At 49.4% G+C, this 25,226-nt stretch overlaps 2 protein-coding genes across 18 annotated transcripts; both read left to right on the forward strand.

The window, feature by feature from the left end:
* Nucleotides 1–1,169: 1,169 nt before the first annotated feature.
* Nucleotides 1,170–7,386, forward strand: FANCG (FA complementation group G). 15 transcript variants are annotated; one of them, XM_055293846.2, is made up of 15 exons: nucleotides 1,177–1,497; nucleotides 1,679–1,787; nucleotides 1,988–2,078; nucleotides 2,493–2,624; nucleotides 2,886–3,088; nucleotides 3,829–3,964; nucleotides 4,127–4,257; nucleotides 4,358–4,504; nucleotides 4,645–4,796; nucleotides 5,200–5,266; nucleotides 5,474–5,763; nucleotides 5,903–5,949; nucleotides 6,146–6,301; nucleotides 6,731–6,854; nucleotides 7,009–7,386. In XM_055293846.2, the coding sequence occupies exons 2-15, from the start codon at nucleotides 1,704–1,706 to the stop codon at nucleotides 7,115–7,117; spliced, it is 1,869 nt and encodes a 622-aa protein (XP_055149821.1). In that variant the 5' UTR covers nucleotides 1,177–1,497; nucleotides 1,679–1,703; the 3' UTR covers nucleotides 7,118–7,386. The 15 variants fall into 15 exon arrangements, 13 of the variants coding, with proteins under 13 accessions (XP_063465871.1, XP_055149821.1, XP_063465872.1 ...); XM_063609803.1 differs by having other exon boundaries at nucleotides 1,368–1,497; nucleotides 6,731–6,851; XM_063609805.1 differs by having other exon boundaries at nucleotides 1,368–1,497; nucleotides 4,645–4,778.
* Nucleotides 7,387–8,743: 1,357 nt separating this feature from the next.
* VCP (valosin containing protein) lies at nucleotides 8,744–24,898 on the forward strand. Of its 3 annotated transcripts, none has more exons than XM_055293842.2 (17): nucleotides 8,744–8,891; nucleotides 12,831–12,942; nucleotides 13,130–13,302; nucleotides 14,377–14,519; nucleotides 15,796–15,926; nucleotides 16,893–17,024; nucleotides 18,061–18,163; nucleotides 18,778–18,911; nucleotides 18,990–19,125; nucleotides 19,439–19,551; nucleotides 19,947–20,111; nucleotides 20,202–20,324; nucleotides 20,611–20,823; nucleotides 21,332–21,640; nucleotides 21,914–22,069; nucleotides 23,931–24,085; nucleotides 24,239–24,898. In XM_055293842.2, the coding sequence occupies exons 1-17, from the start codon at nucleotides 8,875–8,877 to the stop codon at nucleotides 24,342–24,344; spliced, it is 2,421 nt and encodes an 806-aa protein (XP_055149817.1). In that variant the 5' UTR covers nucleotides 8,744–8,874; the 3' UTR covers nucleotides 24,345–24,898. The 3 variants fall into 3 exon arrangements, 2 of the variants coding, with proteins under 2 accessions (XP_055149817.1, XP_055149818.1); XM_055293843.1 differs by lacking the exon at nucleotides 8,744–8,891 and adding an exon at nucleotides 9,452–9,470; XR_010113741.1 differs by lacking the exon at nucleotides 24,239–24,898 and having other exon boundaries at nucleotides 21,332–21,644; nucleotides 23,931–24,070.
* Nucleotides 24,899–25,226: the final 328 nt, after the last annotated feature.

A 25,226-nucleotide genomic window follows, 5' to 3' on the forward strand; every position in this document is an offset into this window, starting at 1 on the left:
AAAAGACACCATCTTTGTTGCCTAGGCTGGTCTTGAACTCCTGGCTTCAAGGAATCCTCCAGCCTTAGCCTCCCAAAGTGCTGGGATGACAGCATGAACCACATCCAGCCTATGACTTTTCTTAATGATGTCTTTGTAGTACAAGAGTTTTTAATTTTAATAAAGTTAACTTTTTTTTTTTAATTGTTCAAGCTTTTAGTGCTGTGTCTTTTTTTTTTTTTTTTTTTTTTTTTTTTTTTTTTTTTTTTTTGAGACGGAGTCTCGCTCTGTCGCCCAGGCTGGAGTGCAGTGGCGCGATCTCGGCTCACTGCAAGCTCTGCCTCCCGGGTTCACGCCATTCTCCTGCCTCAGCCTCTCCGAGTAGCTGGGACTACAGGCGCCCGCCACAACGCCCGGCTAATTTTTTGTATTTTTTAGTAGAGACGGGGTTTCACCGTGGTCTCGATCTCCTGACCTCGTGATCCACCCGCCTCGGCCTCCCAAAGTGCTGGGATTACAAGCGTGAGCCACCGCGCCCGGCTAGTGCTGTGTCTTAAGAACTTGTTGCCAAACCCAAGGTCATAAAGCTGTTCTCTTACGTTTTCTTTTCTTTTTTTTTTTTTTTTTTGAGACGGAGTCTCACTCTGTCACCCAGGCTGGAGTGCAATGGCACGATCTCGGCTCACTGCAACCTCTGCCACCCGGGTTCAAGCGATTCTTCCGCCTCAGCCTCCCGGGTAGCTGGGATTACAGGCGCACGACACCACGCCCTGCTAATTTTTGTGTTTTTGTAGAGAAGGTTTCACCATGTTAGGCTGGTTTACGTTTTCTTTTAGAAGTTTTATATTTTTGGCTCTTATATTTAGTTTGTGATCCATTGAGTTGATTTTATGTATGTATGTATGGTCGCGTTTTCTTTCCTGTCTTTTTTGCATATGGATATTCAATTCTTCTAGCTCCATTTAATTTGAAATGATTGGGCAGGTACCTTTGAGCAGTGCAAGTACAGAGCGGCACTGCCAGCAGACTACACGCGGTAGAAAGCCGACCTTGGTGAGCGTGTTGGTGCTCGACAGTGAGCAGAGAAAGGATGGACAATTACGGAGCACCGTCGTGTCCAGTCACCGCTTTCTGGAAACACCGTCCGCCGGGGCGGAGCTGTTCCGCACCGGGGCGGTACTACGACTCCCAGCATGCACCTCGCAGCCGGCCCTCGGTGGAAGCGGGAACCCAGGCGGACCTGGGGGTGTGGCAGCGAGGAAGGGTCGAGCCACGGACTGTGGGGCCGAAACTGGCCCCCGCCCACCCTTTCTCGAGGCTGTGGCCTCCGCGAGGGCCGAGCGGGCCGCACCGCCGGCCGTGCGACTGCCCCAGTCAGACACGGTCTCCGCTTCTAGCCCGCCTAAGCCTATCTGGGGTTGCTGACTCGTTTCCTCCCCGAGTTTCCCGCGGGAACTAACTCTTGAAGAGGACCAACCGCAGCCCAGAGCTTCGCAGGCCCGGCCAACCAGAGGCGAGGTTGAGAGCCGGGCGGGCCGCGGGGAGAGAGTGTCCCATCTGTCCTGGAAAGCCTGGGCGGGTGGATTGGGACCCCGAGGGAAGCACGGGAGCTCGGCGGGGTGCGGAAGTGCCCAGGCCCCTTCCCGCTGGGGTTGGGAGTTTGGGCGGGCCAGCTTCATCCTTCCGAAGTCCGCCTCAGGTCTCCGGGCCCAGCCTCGGCCACCATGTCCCGCCAGACCACCTCTGTGGGCTCCAGCTGCCTAGACCTGTGGAGGGAAAAGAATGACCGGCTCGTTCGACAGGCCAAGGTAACACGGTTGCTGGCACCCTCGATTTGCAGCCCCAAGATCTCTGAAAGCGGGTTTGCAGTGGATTTACCCCAACCGATGGGGAGGGGCTGAGCTTGACCAAAGAGCCAGAAATGGCTGGAGAATGCATCCCTTGCCACTGCTGCAAGGGGAGAAAAAAAGGATTGATCCTCAGTGACAACCCCTCCCTCATGTGGCAGGTAGCTCAGAACTCCGGTCTGATTCTGAGGCGACAGCAGTTGGCTCAGGATGCACTGGAAGGGCTCAAAGGGCTCCTCCGTAGTCTGCAAGGTAGGCGGGTCCTCACCAGGATGGTCAGTTCCCCTCTTCCATAGCCAGAGACTCATCCGCTCCTGCATTTCTGGGATCGATATAATTACTCAGGGGGCAGGGAGTCCTGTTTAAGGCACAGAGGAGACTGGAGTGGAATCATCTTTGTACAGGCAAATCCCTCTCTTCCTTACACACTCACAGAGTGGCATTTGAAAAATGGTTTCCAAGATGGTCTGATCTGGATAACTTTTTTGCCCTTTCCAGACTCTCTGTCCAAAGTTGGGTTCTTTTTTTAATCCTTAGCTAATCGGCTGGAGGGTGGGTTCTTTATTGTAGCTGTTTTGGTTGGAGTGGGGTTATCTCTGGGTTGGGATCTTATTTGGAGGATCTTCCATGGGGGAGCAGTCTGTAAGACCAACATTGCTGCTCCAGGGCTCCCTGCAGCTGTTTCTGTTCTTCCCTTGGAGCTGACTGTCACCTGCAACTTCATTATCCTGAGAGCAAGCTTGGCCCAGGGTTTCACAGAGGATCAGGCCCAGGATATCCAGCGGGGCCTAGAGAGAGGTGAGGGCCAGAGATTGTCCCTGATTCCTCTGCCAACTTCAGTCTGGGTTTAAGTTATTGCAAGGAGATGGGAGGATCAACAACATCTGTCACCTCCATGGAGAGAGGTGCCCTTCTCTGTGCTCCTCAGACCAGGTTGAGGTATTATTATTGTGACCTTTGGGGTCCTGCAGTAGAGGAAAGCCAGAGTGTGTGGGGAGATGGAGGATGAGGTGCTACCTCAGCTGTGTGTGTGTCTATGTGTGTGTGTATACTCTACAGTGCTGGAGACACAGGAGCAGCGGGGGCCCAGGTTGGAACAGGGGCTCAGGGAGCTGTGGGACTCTGTCCTTCGTGCTTCCTGCCTTCTGCCGGAGCTGCTGTCTGCCCTGCACCGCCTGGCTGGTCTGCAGGCTGCCCTCTGGTTGAGCGCTGACCGCCTTGGGGACCTGGCCTTGTTGCTAGAGACCCTGAATGGCAACCAGGTAATAGGGAAAGTGATCTGAAGCTGAGGGTCTCCTACTTCCTTCCTCCTCCTTTCTCTCCAGCTGCAGTAGCATCATCATGTACTGGACAGGCGGCTGGGTTGGTGGTCCGAAAACCTGGATTCTCTCTGGGACTCTTGGGTGACCTTGCCCTGGTTGGTCTCTCATTGTGGGGATTCTCTTAGGAGTGTTTTTTAAAAATGAGACAGGCATGGTGGCTCATACCTGTAATCTCAACACTTTGGGAGGCTGAGGTAGGAGGATCACTTGAACCCAAGAGGTGGAGGCAACAGTGAGTTGTGAGCTATGATCACACCACTGCACTCCAGCCCTGCAGCCTGGGTGACAGAGGGAGACACTGTTTCAAAAAAAAAAAAAAATTTTTTTTTTTGGATAGGGATAGGGCTCTTGTGATCTTGCTGAAGTCACCTCTCAGCCTTAGTCTCCTTACTGGTAACTCAAATAAGGTCCTTGCCCTGAGTGAGGAGGCACGCTAGAATAGATCATCACTGCCCCAGGTTTTTCTTCCTTTTTTTAATCCTTGCCTCATAGCTATCTATCTCTTAGAATTGGGGGAAACCACAGGCATTATGCATAGCTTCTTGCTTTGTAAGGGTAGCCGAGGCCTGTGTCCTCAAGGATCAAGAGGACCCTTGAGCTCAAGGTCTAGCCAGGATAGATGGAGATAGGAGAAGCTGGGGAGGTTGTACACTTGGAGCTTCTGGTTGTCCTTTCCCCAGAGTGGAGCCTCTGAGGATCTGCTGTTACTTCTGAAAACTTGGAGTCCCCAAGCTGAGGAATTAGATGCTCCATTGACCCTGCAGGATGCCCAAGGATTGAAGGATGTCCTCTTAACAGCATTTGCCTACCGCCAAGGTCAGCTAGCAACCTGACTCATCTCTTCTTCCCTTAAGTGATCCTCCAGACTCATGCCCTCTCTCTTGTCCCATTCAGTTCCATGGGCTTCTTAGACCCTTGTTCCCCATCATGACCCCTGCTCTATAGGCCTCTCCAAGCTCACACCCTGATTGTCCTCAGGTCTCCAGGAGCTGATCACAGGGAACCCAGACAAGGCACTAAGCAGCCTTCATGAAGTGGTCTCAGGCCTGTGTCCACGGCCTGTGTTGGTCCAGGTGTACACAGCACTGGGGTCCTGTCACCGTAAGATGGTAAAGACAGTCCTAGGGTGGATTGGGGAAACCACAAGCATTATGTATAGCTTTTTGCTTTGTAAGGGTAGCTGAGGCCCGTGTCTTCCTATCCCTTTAGGGAAATCCGCAGAGAGCACTGTTGTACTTGGTTGCAGCCCTGAAAGAGGGATCAGCCTGGGGTCCTCCACTTCTGGAGGCCTCTAGGCTCTATCAGCAACTGGGGGACACAACAGCAGAGCTGGAGAGTCTGGAGCTGCTAGTTGAGGTAGGGAACTGCCAGGTGAAGATGTGGGATGGAGGATTCCTGAGGTGCTTGTGTTGGGGTGACTTGACTAGTCAAGATCCAAGTATAAGGAAGTATAGCTCCCAAAGATCATAGATACAATTTTTTTCTTTCTCTTTTAGGCCTTGAATGTCCCCTGCAGTTCCAAAGCCCCACAGTTTCTCATTGAGGTAGAATTACTACTGCCACCACCTGACCTAGCCTCACCCCTTCATTGTGGCACTCAGAGCCAGACCAAGCACATACTAGCAAGCAGGTGCCTACAGACGGGGAGGTGAGGTTCCCCTTGCTCACCTGAGCTTCTCTTCCCACTTCTGATGCCTCCCCTGGGGTGTGGCCCTGCTTTTGTTCTTGTGACTTGGGGGATGAATGAGGCAGTGGCAGGACATAGGTCGCCACTCCCCAGCCTCCTACCTTGCTTCTAGACCTGAACTGAGGACTCTTCACTAAGACATTAACCTCCTCTATCTTTGACACTCTGAAGTCTCTTCCCCAGTCCATTCTGTAACTGGAGTAGATCCATACTGAGCCAGAATTGGAGCCCTAAGACCTTCCCTCCCCTTCTCCTCCTCAGGGCTCATGAGCATCCCTCTGTTAGCTAAGAGAGAACATTCTCACGACCCTTGCAGGTTCCCTGCTAGGGCCTAGGGTGAGGCTTATGGGCTCTTACTCCTTAGGGCAGGAGACGCTGCAGAGCATTACTTGGACCTGCTGGCCCTGTTGCTGGATAGCTTGGAGCCAAGGGTGGGTGTGTCTTCAAGCTTCTCTGCAATGGGGTAGACGGGTTGGTGTCCCCTTTGGAATACAGCAAGACTGCAATTTTTTGTTTTTTCCTCTATTCTGTCTGTCCAGTCTGGGGTTCCAGGACTCTGCATGGTACCAGAGCCTGGTGAAGAGGTTGGGGATGGTGGCTCATGCCTTTCAAGACACTGCCTCTTCTTCCCACTCCAGTTCTCCCCACCCCCATCCCCTCCAGGGCCCTGTATGCCTGAGGTGTTTCTGGAGGCAGCGGTAGCACTGATCCAGGCAGGCAGAGCCCAAGATGCCTTGACTGTATGTGAGGAGTTGCTGAGCCGCACATCATCTCTGCTACCCAAGATGTCCCGGCTGTGGGAAGATGCCAGAAAAGGAACCAAGGAACTGCCATACTGCCCACTCTGGGTCTCTGCCACCCACCTGCTTCAGGGCCAGGCCTGGGTTCAACTGGGTGCCCAAAAAGTGGCAATTAGTGAATTTAGCAGGTGAGCCCGGGGTCCTAGAGGGGTCGTGGAGGGATGATTTTCTGATTGGGACCTGAGTTGGTGAGCTCCATGTTCACCTACTCACCCTAGAGTTTCTGAAATTGATTCCTCTTCACCCCTGTTCCGTGTCCTACTTCAGGTGCCTCGAGCTGCTCTTCTGGGCCACACCTGAGGAAAAAGAACAAGGTGATCTAGACTTTCAGTTTTCCTCTTACCTCCTGGAAGTGGTAGTGGTGGAAGTGGGTTCCCTTTAATGTGTCCCAGCCCACCAGGAGACTTAAGAGAAAGGGACTGTGGACACAAGAAGAAATAGAGGAGGATTTGGGGTTTTGGTGACTGTGAGGCTGGGAAGACACTTCTTGACTTTGGGAGTGGTCCCCAGGGGCAGCTTTCAACTGTGAGCAGGGATGTAAGTCAGATGTGGCACTGCAGCAGCTTCGGGCAGCCGCCCTAATTAGTCGTGGACTGGAATGGGTGGCCAGCGGCCAGGATACCAAAGCCTTACAGGACTTCCTCCTCGGTGTGCAGATGTGCCCAGGTATGTATACTTGCATGACATTGGCTATGCATAGATGTGCAAGGACAGAGAGGCCCATGGGAAATACTTGGGTGTAAGTGTAAGAGTGATGTTCTCAGACAGGAGGGGTGATTGGGGTTGTGCTATATATGCCTAGGGATATATCCAGGTGTTCAAACATACAAAGTGTGTAGGCAGGGCTCTCAAGAGTTCCCTGGTTTCCCCGATATCCTCAGACACAAAGACACATGACTGCTGTGGTGGGTTGCACAGGAGTAGGGGACAGATGATGGACACTGGGATGGGAATGGTTGTCAATGATCTGCCCCCGCTTCCATATGTGAGTGTAGGCAAGATACTTCCTCTCTCTAGGCATCAGTTTCCCTTTTTGTAAAACAATGCCTGAGACTATGTCAAATTCTAAGACTGTACTCTGGGCTGGGGCTACAGGTAATCGAGACACTTACTTTCACCTGCTTCAGACTCTGAAGAGGCTAGATCGGAGGGATGAGGCCACTGCACTCTGGTGGAGGCTGGAGGCCCAAACTAAGGGGCCACAGGAAGATGCTATGTGGTGAGGCTCAGGCCTGCTGGCTTGGGGCTGAGGGGCAGTTGGTGTCCTAGAGTCCTTGGACCTATTGTGGGTGGTGAACACTGAAAGAGGGGGCATGGCTGCCCAGCTTTCTGCCAATCTTTCACCCTTAGGCATCATCCTTCTTGCTCTCCAGGTCTCTCCCCCTGTACCTAGAAAGCTATTTGAGCTGGATCCGTCCCTCTGATCGTGACGCCTTCCTTGAAGAATTTCGGACATCTCTGCCAAAGTCTCTTGACCTGTAGCTGCCATGTTTCGAAGAGCTTGAGCTGGGACCCCAGTGGGCTGTCTCTCTGGGGGGAGGGCTTTCTGCTTCACCATCATTAGGAATGTGACCATTCCTATATAATTCCTGGACTGGTGAGGTTGGTGGTAGGCCTGTGAAATTTGCCCTAGTTACTACCATTCTGGTTTTGGAGGAAACAATCTCTGCCACCACCAAGTCATTGACTTTGCTCGAGGCACCTTTTTTCCTGTTTCCCCTTTACTGTTGTCAAGTAAAATTTCATATTTATCTCTTGTCTGCCTACTACATATACTTGTGTGGGAAGGCTCGTGACCGTCTAGTTCAGTGCTAGTTGTCTATGATGCCCTTTCCTGACATCGTCTACCTTACGAACTTGGAAGTCTGGGTATGAGGAAAGGGCGACAGGAATCCTTACTTAGGAGGTAGTGGCTTTAGTCCTTCACATTGCCTGAATGCAGAGCCCCAAAGCCCAGGACAGTGACAATGAGTGGAGTTGGGTCTGAAGGGTGGTCTAGATAGGCCTCTCAGGACAAAGGCAGGTACCTGTTACTTAGAGACAGGCAGATTTCTCTCAGAGTGACACTTCACTCCCTTCCTAATTCCAAATTCTAGAAATTCGACTCATCTCAGTCAAATGTGTCTGTGTGGGTACAGGGTGAAGGGTGAATTGAGTCAGCATATCACCAACAGCTGCCTGTTGACTACTAACAGGGACCCCTGTTATTTGGGGCCCAAGGATTTTCAAGTCCCAGCATATGCAGTTTTCTTGCTAATTTGTGTTCTACTGAATTGGCTGTGTGTTCTGCGGTTGCCCTTTGACTTCTCTGGACTTGAGTGCCTTATTATAAGGTATTAATATTAATGACGGGAGGAAGAAAGGCACAAGCGCTGAGAAACTGCAAAGGCTGTGGGATTGGGGTTACCAGAGGGTGCATTGACAATGGGGTAGGAGTGGGGTGCTAGTTAGAAAGTTCAGAGTAGGGGTGGTTGGAGGCAGCGTTGGGAAGGAGCAAGAAGTGTCAGGGTGGTGATGGCGTCTTCGAAGATCTCCAGGTTTTGGGAGAAGATGGGTGTATGGGTTACCACAACAGGACTAGACTAATACAAGGGTTCAGTCTATTGTGCCACGTTCTTCCAGGAGGATAAACTCCGGAGCCAATGAACTGGAGCCAAGTGGGAGAGTCCGCCTCTAAGGGATTAAAGGGTCTCCTTTCACTAGTCGATCTCGCCCTATTCCTTTCGTCGATTGGCTGAGAATTCCAATCCGTCGAGGAAACGTAGCGTTGCGGCCAATTGATGTGGCGTTACTAGGCGTGTCGCATCACTGAGGCGGGAGCCAGGCCGCAAGCGAATTTCCTGATTGGCTCTGGTCTGCGGGTTGCTGGGGAGAGGCGCGGAGAGGCGGGCGAGAGTCCGCAGGGCAGGCGCTGATTGGCTGAGGTGGGAGCAGCTTCCCTTCCGATGATTCGGCTCTTCTCGGCTCAGTCTCAGCGAAGCGTCTGCGACCGTCGTTTGAGTCGTCGCTGCCGCTGCCGCTGCCGCTGCCACTGCCACCTCGCGGATCAGGAGCCAGCGTTGTTCGCCCGACGCCTCGCTGTCGGTGGGAGGAAGCGAGAGGGAAGCCGCTTGCGGGTTTGTCGCCGCTGCTCGCCCACCGCCTGGGAGAGCCGAGCCCCGGCCCAGTCGGTCGCTTGCCACCGCTCGTAGCCGTTACCCGCGGGCCGCCACAGCCGCCGGCCGGAAGAGGCGCGCGCCATGGCTTCTGGAGCCGAGTAAGTGTGCGCGCGCCGTTCGCTTTTTGCGGCGGCGCGCACCGGGACCAGCTTCGCTGGGTAGGCCCTGCGGGGCCTGGCCGTGGGCGCGTCAGAGAGGTGGAGACCAGGAAAGAGGGAAGGGGAGCTAGGGGGCGAGTGAGGGGCCGTGAACCCGGCAGGCCCGGCTGGGGCCAGCTGCGCACCCGCGCGCCCCCTAGGCGGGGCTTGCGTTGGGCCCGGGTCGGAGCCTGGGCCGGATCGTGCTGTGTCATGCAGGCCCCGGCCCGCCCGATTGGCTCCCTTGGAACGGACGTCTGGGCCTGGCCAGGTCTTCCGGCCCACACCGCCGGCGCGGAGCCCCAGGGCTTTGGGGCGCCAGTCTGCCTCCGCCCTACCACCCGCCGAAAGCCTTTGGTTCCCGGAGAGAGCAGGCCCCGCGAGCCCGAGGCCCCAGCCGGGCCCGGTGGGCGTGGACTTTGCGCCATGTGAAGGCCTCAGGAGCCCTGCCACCGAGGCGGAGGCCGGGGTCGGGGAAGGCCCGGCGAGCTCAGGGAGGCTCACAGCCGCCTTTTTGGAGCCGGGTCGGCCGGGCCGGAGGTGGGCATCCTCTGTGTGTGACCTGAGTAGTGAGGGACTGTTAGGGAGAGGGCGAGCCCTACCTTTCGCTTCTGGTCTTCTTACTTCAGGCCTGTTATTCATACTAGAAAGTTTGAGCCAGTTTTCCTTAATGTTATGACTCGTGGGTGGGGAGAAAGGAATTTTTCTTTAACATTTTAGGTTCTTGCTAAAGTTGGAATCTCAGTTCGTGTTTTGTGTGCCTTTCCAGATTTCCAGCTTCCGTGGTGTGCAGTTTAGAGTTGCACTAACTCTTCAAAAACACAAACGTGCGCGCACCCCTTTCCCCAACCAGCTATATTGCGAAATTATCCGGGCTCTGGGGCTTTCTGACCCCACCTCCATCCCTCAGGAAAGCGTTAGATAAAACTTGGCTACCTCAGCCCATTCAATTTAGAATAGAGAGCTTTTAGAGGCTGAAAAAAAAAAAACAGCCAGCCCGAGGAAACTCTATGCAAATTACCTTCCTTCCTTGAAGAGATTAGTTTTTTGAGGTGTGTTCCTTTTTCTCAAGTTTCTGAATTCGGCTAAAGTATTACTCAGTTGCTTATTTAAAAGAGTCACTTATTCTGAAAGTATTCTTTTGGTTTATGTGCAGTCAGCCTTTTATTTTCAAAAGTAAAAATCTAAAATTCTTGGAACCTGGCATCATCAGCTGTTTCTAACCTCATGGTCACCTTGATGACTCTTAGCTGAACCCCCTCCAAGTCCCGTGGAGCCCTGTGCAGTTCTGGAAAGGGATTGACTTATACAGAAGACAATGGAGGATGGCCCCAAAGAGTATCCAGAACTGCTGTTGGCCCATGGTCAGGCCACATTCACTCTTTTAGAGATTACCATCTCTGATCTCAGTAGATAGATGGGGAATTAGAGGCCTTACCTTAAGAAAAGGGCATACCACTCATCTCCAGCGCCAGAGTCCGGGATGGCAGGCAGAATGGAGGTTTTCCTAGGATGCAGCTTTGAGATTAAAATACAAGCTATTGGCTGGGCACAATGGCTCAGGCCTGTAATCCCACCATTTTGGGAGGCCGAGGCAGGCAGATCACTTGAGGTCAGGAGTTTGAGACCAGCCCGGGCAACATGGAGAAACCCCATCTCTATTAAAATGCAAAAATTATGCAGGCATGGTGGTGGCGCACACCTGTAGTCCCAGCCACTCTGGAGGCTGAGGCAGGAGAATCACTTGAACCCAGGGAGGCAGAGATTGCAGTGAGGGAGATCGCGCCACTGCACTCCAGCCTGGGCAACAGAGGGAGACTCCTTTTCAAAAAATAAAAAACTATGATGACTAGAGGCATTTGGCATTTTATTTTTCTCCAGTCCCAGTTCTATAAGTCAAGCAAGAAGATGGGCAGCCCCTGAAAGAGTATTTTGATGGGACAGGAGTGGGAGAGCTCGTGGGTTTACATTGCTCTCAACTGTCACATTGAGCATGCTTGGCCTCCAGTGTGTTGATAAGCATTGGAAGTCTGCCTACTCAGCAGCATTGTGCCTAGAGTGGCACACTTTTGGAAAGCGGGAAGCAAATTTGAGCAGAGGAAACTGTCGTTAGAAACTAGTTTAGAGGCAGTGGTTAAAAATGCACCCTATGCGTGAGGGTTAGCAGAAGGCCTACCATTTTCTTAGATGAATGGGGTTTGTTTTTCTCTTGGGTGTATCAGGACCCAAAGATGTAAGAACCCCATGGCTTCCTAGCTGAGCACAGCATTTTTCTCTGTGTCTTGGACATTGTGAGGATATTTCCAATGGGAATACTATTTTGTCTTGTTTTGTTGACTTCAGTATCCCCAGCCCTTAGAACAATGCCTGGTACATAATAGACACTCATGAATTTGTTGATTGAAGAAATTCGTTTTAAAGCTTTTCTTTGCTTCCTTCATTGTCTGGCCTTCCTACTTTGGTTAATGATTATGTTTTCCTGAGCCTTACTAACACGAGGCCGCTCTTAAAAAGAGAGAGAGCACTGGGTGCCATGGCTCACGCCTATAATCCCAGCAATTTGGGAGGCCGAGGTGGGCAGATCACCTGAGGTCAGGAGTTCGAGACCAGCTGACCAGCATGGTGAAACCCCATCTCTAGTAAAAACGCAAAATTAGCCGGGCGTGGTGGCGCGTGCCTGTAATCCCAGCTACTGGGGAGGATGAGGCAGGAGAATCACTTGAACCTGGGAGGTGGAGGTTGCAGTTAGCTGAGATTGCGCCATTGCATTCCAGCCTGGACAACAAAAGTGAAACTCCGTCTCAAAAAAAAAAAAAGAGGGAGAGGGAGCTCGCTGAGTCTAGTAAGTGACAGCTGGAAATGGGCTAGGTAATAAGTTGGTGTCACTGTCTGGTGAATGATCCTAGCTTCTAGGAAATAACAAACTGAGTGTAGACCCAGTCGACTTTGATTTGGGTGAGTGGGATTTGGATTTGCCCCATGTCTCAGCATTTCTTGGTTTTGATTTTTTGAGCCAACTATAGAATTGTGTACTTTTGCAGAAATCACTGTGAAGTTCCTTTTGACCTTGAGCCTCTTTCTGGCAGTTTCATGTCTGTTAGTGTTTTTTCCAAATATGATGGTCTTTATGCTTGGCATTCCTTTGGTACTATGGAATGCCCTGGCATCAGCAGGTTTAGCCTATAAGGAGGGTAGTGCCAATGATTCTGCTTCATTGTCCCCAGGCTTGCTTGGTAGAACTTGAGGCCTCCCTGAGCCTCAAGGGAAGTTGTCTGGCTTACTTCATTCCCTGGAAAGTTAGCTTATGCTTTACTCTATACTGTTAATCATGGTGACCATTAATACCATGCGCCAGGTATTATGTTAAGCATTTTACACTCATTATCTCCCTTAAGACAATAAGCCTGTGAGATAAGTATTATATTCCCTCTTTTATAGAGGAGAACATCAAAGTTCAGAGGTTAGGTAACTTGCCCAAGATCACAATTAAGCAGTGGCAGAATTGGAATTCAGACCCAATGGGTCTGACTATAGAGTTCCTGTTCTTAACCACTCTTCTATAAGTCTAAGACTGTTTTTATTTCTCTAATAACTATTCAGCCTCCATTTCTATTATGTCTTCTTCTTAGGCCATCATTTTCTGACCCTGGGGCAGGATCACTCACTTGGGGCCTTATAGCTGGGACACTGATGCTCAGAATACCAGGAGCTGCTGGAATGGGTATTGTAATATGTATGCTAGATACTGCTCCTCGTGACCTTGGCTGCCTTTCCTTCATCTGAGCTTTCTGGTCTAGGGACAGCTTCATCTATTCACTGTTTCTTTCCTAAGTATGAGTTTTAGAGACTGGTGAGGCCTTTGGGGCAGGAGTATCTACTGACTCCATTTCCTCCTTCTAGTTCAAAAGGTGATGACCTATCAACAGCCATTCTCAAACAGAAGAACCGTCCCAATCGGTTAATTGTTGATGAAGCCATCAATGAGGACAACAGTGTGGTGTCCTTGTCACAGGTAAGCTGTGGCCACAGACTAGTCCTTCCTTACTGCACTTACTTGAGGGATTTTCCCAGGTTTCTTTTCTCGTTTTTCTTGCAGTGACTGCAGATAGAATGGGGTTTACTGGGAATCCCAATCTCCAGGGCTGCTGCTTACTCCCCTTCTGCCCAATGACCCAAAGGCCTTAACTTTCTTTCCTCAGCCCAAGATGGATGAATTGCAGTTGTTCCGAGGTGACACAGTGTTGCTGAAAGGAAAGAAGAGACGAGAAGCTGTTTGCATCGTCCTTTCTGATGATACTTGTTCTGATGAGAAGATTCGGATGAATAGAGTTGTTCGGAATAACCTTCGTGTACGGCTAGGGGATGTCATCAGGTGTGTGTGGGGTTTTTGGCTTCACAGGGATGGGAGGCCAGAGATAGCCTGCATTGCAGGCAGGACCCATGTATTACAGGCAGGACCAAGTTCTTGGCACCTGTCGATGTAGGAAGCCTCCTGGTCACGGGAAGACTTATGCTTCAGGATTGTCTTTAGGTTTTGGTTCTGCCTTCCTGGGACTTCAAAATCCATTTCTGCAGGTCCCTTGAGACAAACTGGCGTTCCTGTAACTTTCTTGATGGCTTTATTTTTTCCTACTAGAGGTGTAATTTATCATACTTATAGCCTGGCTTAGGATACCACTCGAGGGTGTGTATGTATATGCCAAATAACCTCCTCACTACTCTCACTAGTATGTCCAGTTAATGGCTTGTGTTGGGGTTGGAATGAGGTGGGGGTATGGGCATGGAAGGTGAGCTGCTAGCAGGTCTTTTAAGCCCGTAAGTTAACCCGGGAGAGAGGAATAGTTGGAGCCAGACCTAGGATAGCTCTCAATGTGAGTGATTTTGCTTGTTCTTGCATAATTTTAGGCAAGAGGTTACCCCATCTTGGAGTCATCTCTAGCCACTCCTACCCAACCAACCATCACCTGGCCAGGATCGTCTCAGGCTTTTGATTCTTTTTAATGGAGTCTAAGTTTCATGTAGCTTTCTTCTTGGGGGTGCTTAGTCACTTCCTCAAGGTGTTCTGACCACCTGGCTGAGATAATTTTGTTTTTTTTCACTTCTGTTTCACTGACCCTGATAATTGTTAGCTTAAGACCTTCCCTTGTAATATTGGGTCACCAATATTAGCTAGAAGGGGATCATCCTTGGATATCTCACTGAAGACCCTGCATGTCTTTGTGGGGTTTCTAAATGTGTGGCTCTTGATTTTGGCTCACTGAGGAGGAGTGAGTGGGGCTGTTCCTTTGCCCTTACTTCCACCCTGTTCTCCTTCCTCTCCTCACCTAAAGCCATCCTGCCTTTTCTTTTTCACTTACTATCAGCTATCTGTGCCAGGCCCTTTTGGACACCCAGTGCTTGGGCCCGAAGTGTGGTTGGTAATATGGAGTCTGCTTGTCATCCTCAGCATCCAGCCATGCCCTGATGTGAAGTACGGCAAACGTATCCACGTGCTGCCCATTGATGACACGGTGGAAGGCATTACTGGTAATCTCTTTGAGGTATACCTTAAGCCGTACTTCCTGGAAGCTTATCGACCCATCCGGAAAGGTGAGAGCTAATTCTGAGCTTCAGGATTATTGACTGTAGGGAATAAACCTTGGAATATCTTCATCTCATTTTCTTTTTCTTTTTTTTTTTTTTTTTAATCTTTTATGCTTTTCATTTTTTAAGAGATGGGGTCAGCTGGGCACCGTGGCTCACACCTGTAATCCCAGCAATTTGGGAGGCTGAGGCGGGTGGATCACTTGAGGCCAGGAGTTCGAGACCAGCCTGGCCAACATGGCAAAACTCCATTGTGGGAACCTGTAATCCCAGCTACCTGGGAGGCTGAGGCATGAGAATTGCTTGAACCCAAGAGGTGGAGGTTGCAGTGAGCCAAGAGCGGGCCACAGTCCTCCAGCCTGGGTGACGGCAAGATTCTGTCTCAAAAAAAAAAAAAAAAAGACGGAGTCTCACTATGATGCCCAGGCTGGTCTCAAACTGCTGGGCTCAAGTGATCCGCCTGCCATGGCCTCCGAAAGTGCTGGGTTTACAGGCATGAGCCATGATGCCTAGTCTCATTTCCTTTCTTTTTCTGAGACGGAGTCTTGCTCTGTCCCCCAGGCTGGAGCACAATGGTGCAATCTCGGTTCACTGCAACCTCCTCCTCCCGGGTTCAAGCGATTCTCCTGCCTCAGCCTCCCGAGTAGCTGGGATTACAGGCGTCTGCCACCACGTCCGGCTAATTTTTGTGTTTTTAGTAGAGACGGGGTTTTACCATGTTGGTCAAGCTGGTCTCGAACTCTTGACTTCAGGTGAGCCACTGTGCCCGGTTGCTAGACTCGTTTTCATATATTTGTATACACACACATGCAAACCCTGCACACATATTCATATGTCTTACCCCTCTTCTTTCCTCCATGCTTCCCTTGCTCCATCTCTCCCCTTCTCTGTTCCAGGAGAGTAAGCTATCTTTATGGATCTCTGAAGGAGAAGGTGGTCCATTTTGGCTGGGTCAGGGTCCAGAGTGCACAGTTCTACCATTGGTGGTTGTAGTGAAAACTTGGGATACTTATATGGCAGAAGTCAGAACTTGATGGGCTTCTGACATGTCAGGTTTTGTTCACTGACCTCTTGGGTGTCAGAGGGACTCTTCACAGTTTACCTTTCTCCTCTGTCCTGCTGCTTATTAAGACAGGTGGGGTGCAGTTGGGGAGAGATAGGGTAATATCTAATGAAGGGCACTATCTAATGAGCTTGGCATTTTGACCCCAGGGTCTGATGAGTTCTCACTTTGTCTTGTAGTTGACACCTCTAACTGTGCTTGTACTGTTTGCTCTCACAGGAGACATTTTTCTTGTCCGTGGTGGGATGCGTGCTGTGGAGTTCAAAGTGGTGGAAACAGATCCTAGCCCTTATTGCATTGTTGCTCCAGACACAGTAATCCACTGCGAAGGGGAGCCTATCAAACGAGAGGTGAGTTTTCTCCCTGATTCCAGTATCCAATTTCATGATTACTCAGTGTGGCATCATGTGGTAACTGTCAAGACTGGGTGCTCGGCCGGCTGCGGTGGCTGACACCTGTAATCCTAGTACTTGGGGAGACCGAGGTGGGCAGATCACTTGAGGTCAGGTGTTCAAGACCAGCCTGGGCAACATGGTGAAACCCCGTCTCTATTAAAAATGCAAACATTAGCCAGGCCTGGTGGTGCACATCTGTAATCCCAGCTACTCAGGAGGCTGAGGCAGGAGAATCGGTTGAACCCAGGAGTCGGAGGTTGCCGTGAGCTGAGATTGTGCCACTGCACTCCAGCTTGGGTGACAGCGTGAGTCTCTGTCTCAAAAAAGAAAAAGACTGGATGTTCTTTGGAGAACTAACCATCTTTCAGGGATGAGAAACCTGCCAGCTATTCATTTCTGGGCCTGATTGTTTCTTGGATTTACCCAATGCCAGGAATTTCAAAAACCTAGACTGAACCCAAAATATATAAGTGATTGAAATCATTTTTGAAGTAAAGCTGATGGTGGCTTCAGGCCTCTGCCCATTCCCAAGGTTTCCAGCCTCAGATTTTAGAGACCCCTTCTCAGTAAGACTACGAGTAATGTGAGAGGCAAGGACTGTGCTAGAAATCTTTGCCTTGGGATTTTTATAGTTGTTCTTTGAGGCCGGATCCCTTTAGAGGAGAATCTTTTTTTAAATTTAATTTAATTTTTAATGAGATGGGGTCTTGCTGTATTGCCCAGGAGCTCCTGGACTCAAGCAGTCCTCCCACCTCTGCCTCCCAAAGTGCTGAGATTACAGATGTGAGCCACCATGCCGGGTTGAGAGTCTTCTTATACGGTAGGTTTTTGCACACTAGGTAGTGGAATGATTTAGAGAAACTCAGCTTTTGCTAATATAATATTCTTGCCTTCTCCTTTCTTTATCTCTTCCGTATTCAGGATGAGGAAGAGTCCTTGAATGAAGTAGGGTATGATGACATTGGTGGCTGCAGGAAGCAGCTAGCTCAGATAAAGGAGATGGTGGAACTGCCCCTGAGACATCCTGCCCTCTTTAAGGCAATTGGTGTGAAGGTGAGCATCCTGGGCTCTGGGATCAAGTCTAAAGTGGTGATTAATACCCAATATCTAATCCTGGGACTATTTTCATGCATGGCTTTCATTACTGCCTTGGATTAGAGGGGCAATAATGTATCCTTTAGTTTACCTAAGGCTGTAAATTTATTAGAGCTGATGGTGTAAAACCAGAGTAGGCTAATTAAATTGTCTGTTGTGTGCATGTGTGCACAAAACACACACACATATATATATATATGGGTTTTTCTTTACAACTCTTAGAATATAAAAGCCATTCTTGTATCAATGGACCCTGTAAAAACAAATCTCACCATAGTTTGCCAGCCTGTCTAGAGCAGTGTCACCCAGTAGAAGTAAGGAAGTTAAGGAAATTTTCAGAGTGTTAAAGGGTTCTGAGTCTAAAACATTTGAGAACTATTGGTCTAGAGTGTAGCTTCCCAATCTTTTCTGTATCATGGAACACACTGAAGATGAAGTTACTTATTTTCCTAGTGGGTGTCACACAAATAATTTTCATTTTACATGCTCTGCTTGTGGATGAGGCCATAGAAAGGGTAGTGTCGAAGAAGAAAAATGATTGTAAGGAACAGCATTCCGATGTGATAAATTCTGGAGGGTGTGATTACTGGAGTGAGTGATCTTCTGGCAATGAAGAAAATAGACACTGCTCTCTTAAATGGCTTAGCTAGTCTGTGGCCCTTGGTCTGTCTAAAATTGATCCCTTAGTGTAATGGCCTCTTGCCTTTCCCCAGTCATGTATCTTCAAATGCATTTGGACTACGGTTTCTCTGCCCTTAGTCTCCTATGCAAGTTGCAATCATAAATATTGCCCACTTTCTAGCAGTATTTTCCCTGCTAGTAATAGAAATGAGTGTGGCCTAAAGTAAATCGTCTTCTTAGCATTTACTGCTGAGGGCTTATTCTTAATATCGTCAGGGTTGAAGCCTGATTCTCACCCTCTCTGGAGCCCTAGTCAAGCCATTTTAGGGTTTGGGAGAAGGTGGGAACCTAATCACACTGTACTGGTCCACAGCCTCCCAGAGGAATCCTGCTTTATGGACCTCCTGGAACAGGAAAGACCCTGATTGCTCGAGCTGTAGCAAATGAGACTGGAGCCTTCTTCTTCTTGATCAATGGTAAGATACTTGGTTCATCTTATGTCTAGCTAGACCCAATTTTGAACTGGGCTTATGAGCTGGAGTACTTACGAACACATCCTTTTTGCACCCATGCCCTCTTTCACCTTTATAGCATATTTCTTATGCTGGGGTATGTTACACACGGATGAGCAATAAAGGGAAGATATTTTACACTGGTGCTCCCTGTCCTGCCCCCTTTGAGAAAGATTGTGGACAGACTAAAGAGCAGAAGCAAGCTAGAATGAGAAATCAAAGGGTGAATGCTTAGTGATTTGAGAGGGTTTGGGGAAAATGAACTTCAATCACTGGCTCTTGGAGAATGCTATTTAGTGGTGTGCCATCTCTCTGCTGTGGCCAGAGGTCCTAGAGCATTTGCCTTAACCTTTACACTTCAACTGTGAGAAGAGTATACTGAGTCCCTGGGCTTCTCTCCAGCCTTGCCTGGTGGCTGTCCTGGGATAATGGCTGGTAGAGGATGTGAGAAGTAGGCAGAGGTTACCACCTTCTCACCCAGGACCTGTCTCTGGGCCAAACAAGCAAGATAACTGATTTTTGGAAGGATTTGGGAAAGACTATCATTTTGTTATTGTCTCCATTCTGTATCCTTTCAGGTCCTGAGATCATGAGCAAATTGGCTGGTGAGTCTGAGAGCAACCTTCGTAAAGCCTTTGAGGAGGCTGAGAAGAATGCTCCTGCTATCATCTTCATTGATGAGCTGGATGCCATCGCTCCCAAAAGAGAGAAAGTAGGAGCTTACCTGAGGGGATAGAGGGGGGTTGAAAGGCCCTGACTTCACTTCTGACCAGACATCCTGTTGTGGCAGACTCATGGTGAGGTGGAGCGGCGCATTGTATCACAGTTGTTGACCCTCATGGATGGCCTAAAGCAGAGAGCACATGTGATTGTCATGGCAGCAACCAACAGACCCAATAGTATTGACCCAGCTCTACGGCGATTTGGTAAGGACTCCAGATACTTTTGACCCTGTCCTTGCTTAGGTCCTACCTCTCTCCTTCATCTAAGTCACCTAATCCTCTTGAAGCCCTTAACAGTGATTGGGTCCAGGGGTCTTTTTTCTTTATCCTACATCCTGTCTAGAGTGACCAACCACCCTGGTTTTCTTGAGACAGAAAGGTTTCCCAGGGCTTGAGACTTTTTCAGTGCTGACATTAGGACAGTCCTGTGCTGGCTGAGATGGTTGGTCACCCTAGGCCTGTCTCTTACCTCTGGACTAGAAATGAGCCCTGTTTATGTTTGTGCACTGTCCCACAGGTCGCTTTGACAGGGAGGTAGATATTGGAATTCCTGATGCTACAGGACGCTTAGAGATTCTTCAGATCCATACCAAGAACATGAAGCTGGCAGATGATGTGGACCTGGAACAGGTGAAGTGATGATGAGGGCTGACCAGGCATTACAGTATCTCCAGGCAGTTGTTGGGAACTGGCTAGAGACATAAGGTTAAGATGTGAAGAGATGTGTTTTGACTTCTGGACAGGGGAAAGGACATAATCTGAGATTGATTCCAGGAAATTGGAGTTGGCATTTTTCATAGTTGACGCTGCATTTAGAGTAAATCAATTGTTGGAGCAGCTTTATTTCTAGGTCCCAAGTCCAGAATTAAGTACTTAAAACCCAGCCCATAAAGGTATTGCTAGTATATATTCAAGGAAATGAGAGGACCCAGGGATAGCAGTCAGGGGAAGGATTCTATTGTCTCTGAGCCTTCTGCAGCAGCTGGGTCTTTGAGGCAGCATGGTAAGTAGATCTTTCTCTGCAGGTAGCCAATGAGACTCACGGGCATGTGGGTGCTGACTTAGCAGCCTTGTGCTCAGAGGCTGCTCTGCAAGCCATCCGCAAGAAGATGGATCTCATTGACCTAGAGGATGAGACCATAGATGCCGAGGTCATGAACTCTCTAGCAGTTACTATGGATGACTTCCGGGTAAGGACCACACCCGTGCCTCAGGTACACACGTACGTGCTTTGACCCCTCCCCTGTGAAGTCTCATCCCCAGTTTCCCTCCTTTTCTAGTGGGCCTTGAGCCAGAGTAACCCATCAGCACTGCGGGAAACCGTGGTAGAGGTGCCACAGGTAACCTGGGAAGACATCGGGGGCCTAGAGGATGTCAAACGTGAGCTTCAGGAGCTGGTCCAGGTAGGGTAACTTGGTCCAGGGTGAGTCACTGCCTCAGTACATTGTAATTGACCTGGGTGATCTCAGGGTGTCAACACATTTGCTGCAAGAGTTGTGAGAGCACGACTTAGGAACCTACTGTTCTTAGGTTTGAGGCACTAAGGAGTCTGCTTCTAGAGAACCTGGATCTGATACCATTGGGTACACCATGAAATAATGGAGGGGATGCTTCTGTTTAGTTAGGTTTCCTTCAAAATGTGGAGGTAGCCTTGAGGTAGCCTTGAACCCTCTTTCCTTTTCCTCCTAGTATCCTGTGGAGCACCCAGACAAATTCCTGAAGTTTGGCATGACACCCTCCAAGGGAGTTCTGTTCTATGGACCTCCTGGCTGTGGGAAAACTTTGTTGGCCAAAGCCATTGCTAATGAATGCCAGGCCAACTTCATCTCCATCAAGGGTCCTGAGCTTCTCACCATGTGGTTTGGGGAGTCTGAGGCCAATGTCAGAGAAATCTTTGACAAGGTGAGCTACAGTAGGCTGAACTATGTATTGATTTGCCTGAGGGCAAGGAATAGAGGCTGTTTTTCTGTAAGAGGGTTGAAACGTTCTTATTGCTGGCTGCTTAACTGCACAGTAAGTCACTTGATTTTCTTTCTGAGGTCTGAGAGACCTAGTGTTATTTTTTTCTCTCTCTCTCTCTGGAGACAGGGTCTGGCTCTGTTGCCCAGGTTGGAGGGCAGTGGTACAGTCATAGCTCACTGTAACCTTGAAACCTGGGTTTAAGCAGTTCTCCTACTTCAGCCTCCTGAGTAGCTGGGACTACAGGCATGCGTCACCACATCTGGCTAATTTTTTATTTTTTGTAGAGATGAAGTCTCAGTATGTTGCCCATGCTGGTTTCGGATTTCTGGCCTCAAGTGATCCTCCCACCTTGGCCTCCCAAAGTGCTGGGAATACAGGTGTGAGCCATCACATTTGGCCAGAGAGATCTAGTTTTGTTAGTGCTTGAATCAATCCATTCCTCCTACAGGCCCGCCAAGCTGCCCCCTGTGTGCTATTCTTTGATGAGCTGGATTCGATTGCTAAGGCTCGTGGAGGTAACATTGGAGATGGTGGTGGGGCTGCTGACCGAGTCATCAACCAGATCCTGACAGAAATGGATGGCATGTCCACAAAAAAAAATGTGTTTATCATTGGCGCTACCAACCGTCCTGACATCATTGATCCTGCCATCCTCAGACCTGGCCGTCTTGATCAGCTCATCTACATCCCACTTCCTGATGAGAAGTCCCGTGTTGCCATCCTCAAGGCTAACCTGCGCAAGTCCCCAGTTGCCAAGGCAGGTGCAAGATCATGGGCTGTGGGAGACTTGTATGAGTCCTCAGGCTGGTACGGAGTGCTCTTTAGTTTCTGGACAAGATTCCATTGGGGTTAGGGTTGGTCTAAAGGGAAAGTAGAATTTTTGAGGATATCAAGATAATCTAGAATCAGGAATAAAATGGGGTGGCCAAAGAAGGGGCAAACTGTAGTTGGGAGTGCTTGGGTAGCCCAAAGATCTGTGTATCTCGAGAGGAGAGGCTAAATGCTAAGGTACCTCTGCTGCTGCTTTTAGGATGTGGACTTGGAGTTCCTGGCTAAAATGACTAATGGCTTCTCTGGAGCTGACCTGACAGAGATTTGCCAGCGTGCTTGCAAGCTGGCCATCCGTGAATCCATCGAGAGTGAGATTAGGCGAGAACGAGAGAGGCAGACAAACCCATCAGCCATGGTGAGTCTGCATCCTTTCCCCAGATGTGCCAATCATGGGGAGCCAGGCAACAGCCACCATCATGCCCTGGAGTTGAGAGTAGAAGCTATTGGAAAGATCATTTAACTGAGAAGAATTTTAATAGGGCATCAAAGATAAAGAATGCTGAGGTGAATCCATTCAATTTGGAATAAGGCCGAGAAGAGATGGGCAGGCTCCATTCTCAGTCTGAACCAAGCTCCATGAGGGAAATCAAAGTATGAGAGTGCACCAAACAGAGCAAGATTTTTTTGTCTTTTGTTTTTTTGTTTTTTTTTTTTGAGACTAAGTCTCGCTCTGTTTTCCCAGACTGGAGTGCAGTGGCACGATCTCGGCTCACTGCAACCTCCGCCTCCCAGGTTCAAGCGATTCTCCTGCCTCAGCCTCCCGAGTAGCTGGGACTACGGGCGCATGCCACCATGTCCGGCTAGTTTTTTGTATTCTTTTTAGTAGAAACAGGGTTTCACCATGTTAGCCAGGATGGTCTCGATCTCCTGACCTTGTGATCTGCCCACCTCGGCCTCCCAAAGTGCTGGGATTACAGGCGTGAGCTGCAGAGCAAGGTTTTGAACTAAGACTCATATACCTATCCCTGATGGTTGGGGAAGGGATAGGGTCCACGGACCTCCCAAAATGAAAAGGCAAATTCATTGTGTGTGTAAGCTCCATAAAGGTAGGATCTCTGTCATCTCACTTGTTTTCCACTATGTCTTGTGTTACCCTTAATTAATTCATTAAGTTCCAAACATGGGATTTAATGAGCAAATAAATGGCTTTCTTTCCCTTTTGAAGGGTCTGTGACATCCCTTCTCTCTCCCATAAAAGCTTAAAAACTACTGATGAACTAATCCTAGGAAGCAGTCACATAAGTCACAGCAATTGGCTTCTCAATGGAAGAGATAGGTTTTGAGCTGGGCTGTGAAGAGAGTAGAATTTGAATAAAGGGAATAAGCAGCCCAAATAATGTGCTCTAGTAGTAAGATTGCAATCATTGGGAAACCCTGGGTAGATTCAAGAGTATATATGTCACTGGAAGTGAGACCGCTAGGTAGGTTGTAATCCAAATGTGGTAAGCACTGAAAGCCATTGGCATTTCCTTTTAAAGTATTAAGGTTTATTGAGGTATGATGTAAATACAATAAAATTCACTCTTTTTAGGTACCATTTCCATGCTTTTTGACAAATGTATGTAAGTTCTATAACTACGACAGTTGAGACTTAAAATTTCTACTCTCGCCGGGCGCGGTGGGTCACGCCTGTAATCCCAGCACTTTGGGAGGCAGAGATGGGCAGATCACGAGGTCAGGAGATCGAGACCATCTTGGCTAACACGGTGAAACCCCGTCTCTACTAAAAATACAAAAAATTAGCCGGGCGCGGTGGCAGGTGCCTGTAGTCCCAGCTACTCGGGAGGCTGAGGCAGGAGAACGGCGTGAACCCGGGAGGCAGAGCTTGCAGTGAGCTGAGGTCGCGCCACTGCACTCCAGCCTGGGCGACAGAGCAAGACTCCGTCTCAAAAAAAAAAAAAAAAAAAAAAAAAAAAAAAAAAAAAAAAAAAAAAATTTCTACTCTCAAAGTTTCCTTAGCCACTTCAGTCAACATCTCCCCTCCTTAAGCCCCATCACTGATGTGATTTCTGTCCCTACAGTTTTCCCTTTTCCAGAGTGCATTGACAAATTTTTAAGCAGAGCAGTGGCTCAATTTTAGGAAGCATGGCCTAGCATCTTACCTCAGGTTGGATTGGAAGGGCAAGGAGACCAGTAAACTGCAGTAATGGGAGGCCAGGGATGAAATCCAGGCTGGGCTTTAACTAGCCCTAGTGATCTGTGTTTACCAACTATAGGAGGTAGAAGAGGATGATCCAGTGCCTGAGATCCGTCGAGATCACTTTGAAGAAGCCATGCGCTTTGCACGCCGTTCTGTCAGTGACAATGACATTCGGAAGTATGAGATGTTCGCCCAGACCCTTCAGCAGAGTCGGGGCTTTGGCAGCTTCAGGTAAGTTGGTTGGGAGCATTAGACAGTGCTTAAGTTACTTTGGGGACCTACACCAAAAGGGATGGGAGTCCTAAGGAAGCTAGAGGGGTAGTTGTGGAAATTTTACACAGGCCCTGTCCTAACCCTCTTTTTTGGCTTTGCTCTTGTACACAGATTCCCTTCAGGGAACCAGGGTGGAGCTGGCCCCAGTCAGGGCAGTGGAGGCGGCACAGGTGGCAGTGTATACACAGAAGACAATGATGATGACCTGTATGGCTAAGTGGTGGTGGCCAGCGTGCAGTGAGCTGGCCTGCCTGGACCTTGTTCCCTGGGGGTGGGGGCGCTTGCCCAGGAGAGGGACCAGGGGTGCGCCCACAGCCTGCTCCATTCTTCAGTCTGAACAGTTCAGCTACAGTCTGACTCTGGACAGGGGGTTTCTGTTGCAAAAATATAAAACAAAAGCGATAAAATAAAAGCGATTTTCATTTGGTAGGCGGAGAGTGAATTACCAACAGGGAATTGGGCCTTGGGCCTATGCCATTTCTGTTGTAGTTTGGGGCAGTGCAGGGGACCTGTGTGGGGTGTGAACCAAGGCACTACTGCCACCCGCCACAGTAAAGCATCTGCACTTGACTCAATGCTGCCCGAGCCCTCCCTTCCCCCTATCCAACCTGGGTAGGCGGGTAGGGGCCACAGTTGCTGGATGTTTATATAGAGAGTAGGTTGATTTATTTTACATGCTTTTGAGTTAATGTTGGAAAACTAATCACAAGCAGTTTCTAAACCAAAAAATGACATGTTGTAAAAGGACAATAAACGTTGGGTCAAAATGGAGCCTGAGTCCTGGGCCCTGTGCCTGCTTCTTTTCCTGGGAAGAGCCTTGGGCTACCCACCACTCCCAAGGCATTCTTCCAAATGTGAAATCCTGGAAGTAAGATTGCACCTTCTTCCTCTCCTGTTCAACATCGGTATGATGTCTCCTGTTGCCTCACCCTGTGTCTGCAGTATCACTGGATAGTACCGGTGGAAGAGGAGCAGCCTGACAGAGCTCCAAATGTGGGGAATATGGCATCCCTCCACCTATATTTGATGTGGACGGTAAGGCTAGGCCTGCAGGATCCCTTATCCTGACCAGAGACTGTGTTGGGGTGCCATTTGAAAA

Source organism: Symphalangus syndactylus, chromosome 9 (genome assembly GCF_028878055.3).
Source record: "Symphalangus syndactylus isolate Jambi chromosome 9, NHGRI_mSymSyn1-v2.1_pri, whole genome shotgun sequence".
Taxonomy (NCBI): Eukaryota; Metazoa; Chordata; class Mammalia; order Primates; family Hylobatidae; genus Symphalangus; species Symphalangus syndactylus.

Coding starts and splice junctions, on each gene's coding strand:
- FANCG (XM_063609801.1), top strand. CDS start 1,704: ATGTCCCGCCAGACCACCTCTGTGGGCTCCAGCTGCCTAGACCTGTGG. Junction 3,089..3,828: donor AGACCCTGAATGGCAACCAG/GTAATAGGGAAA, acceptor TCCTTTCCCCAG/AGTGGAGCCTCTGAGGATCT. Junction 4,505..4,644: donor GTCTGGAGCTGCTAGTTGAG/GTAGGGAACTGC, acceptor TTTCTCTTTTAG/GCCTTGAATGTCCCCTGCAG.
- VCP (XM_055293842.2), top strand. Junction 13,303..14,376: donor CGGCTAGGGGATGTCATCAG/GTGTGTGTGGGG, acceptor TGTCATCCTCAG/CATCCAGCCATGCCCTGATG. Junction 19,552..19,946: donor ATGATGTGGACCTGGAACAG/GTGAAGTGATGA, acceptor CTTTCTCTGCAG/GTAGCCAATGAGACTCACGG.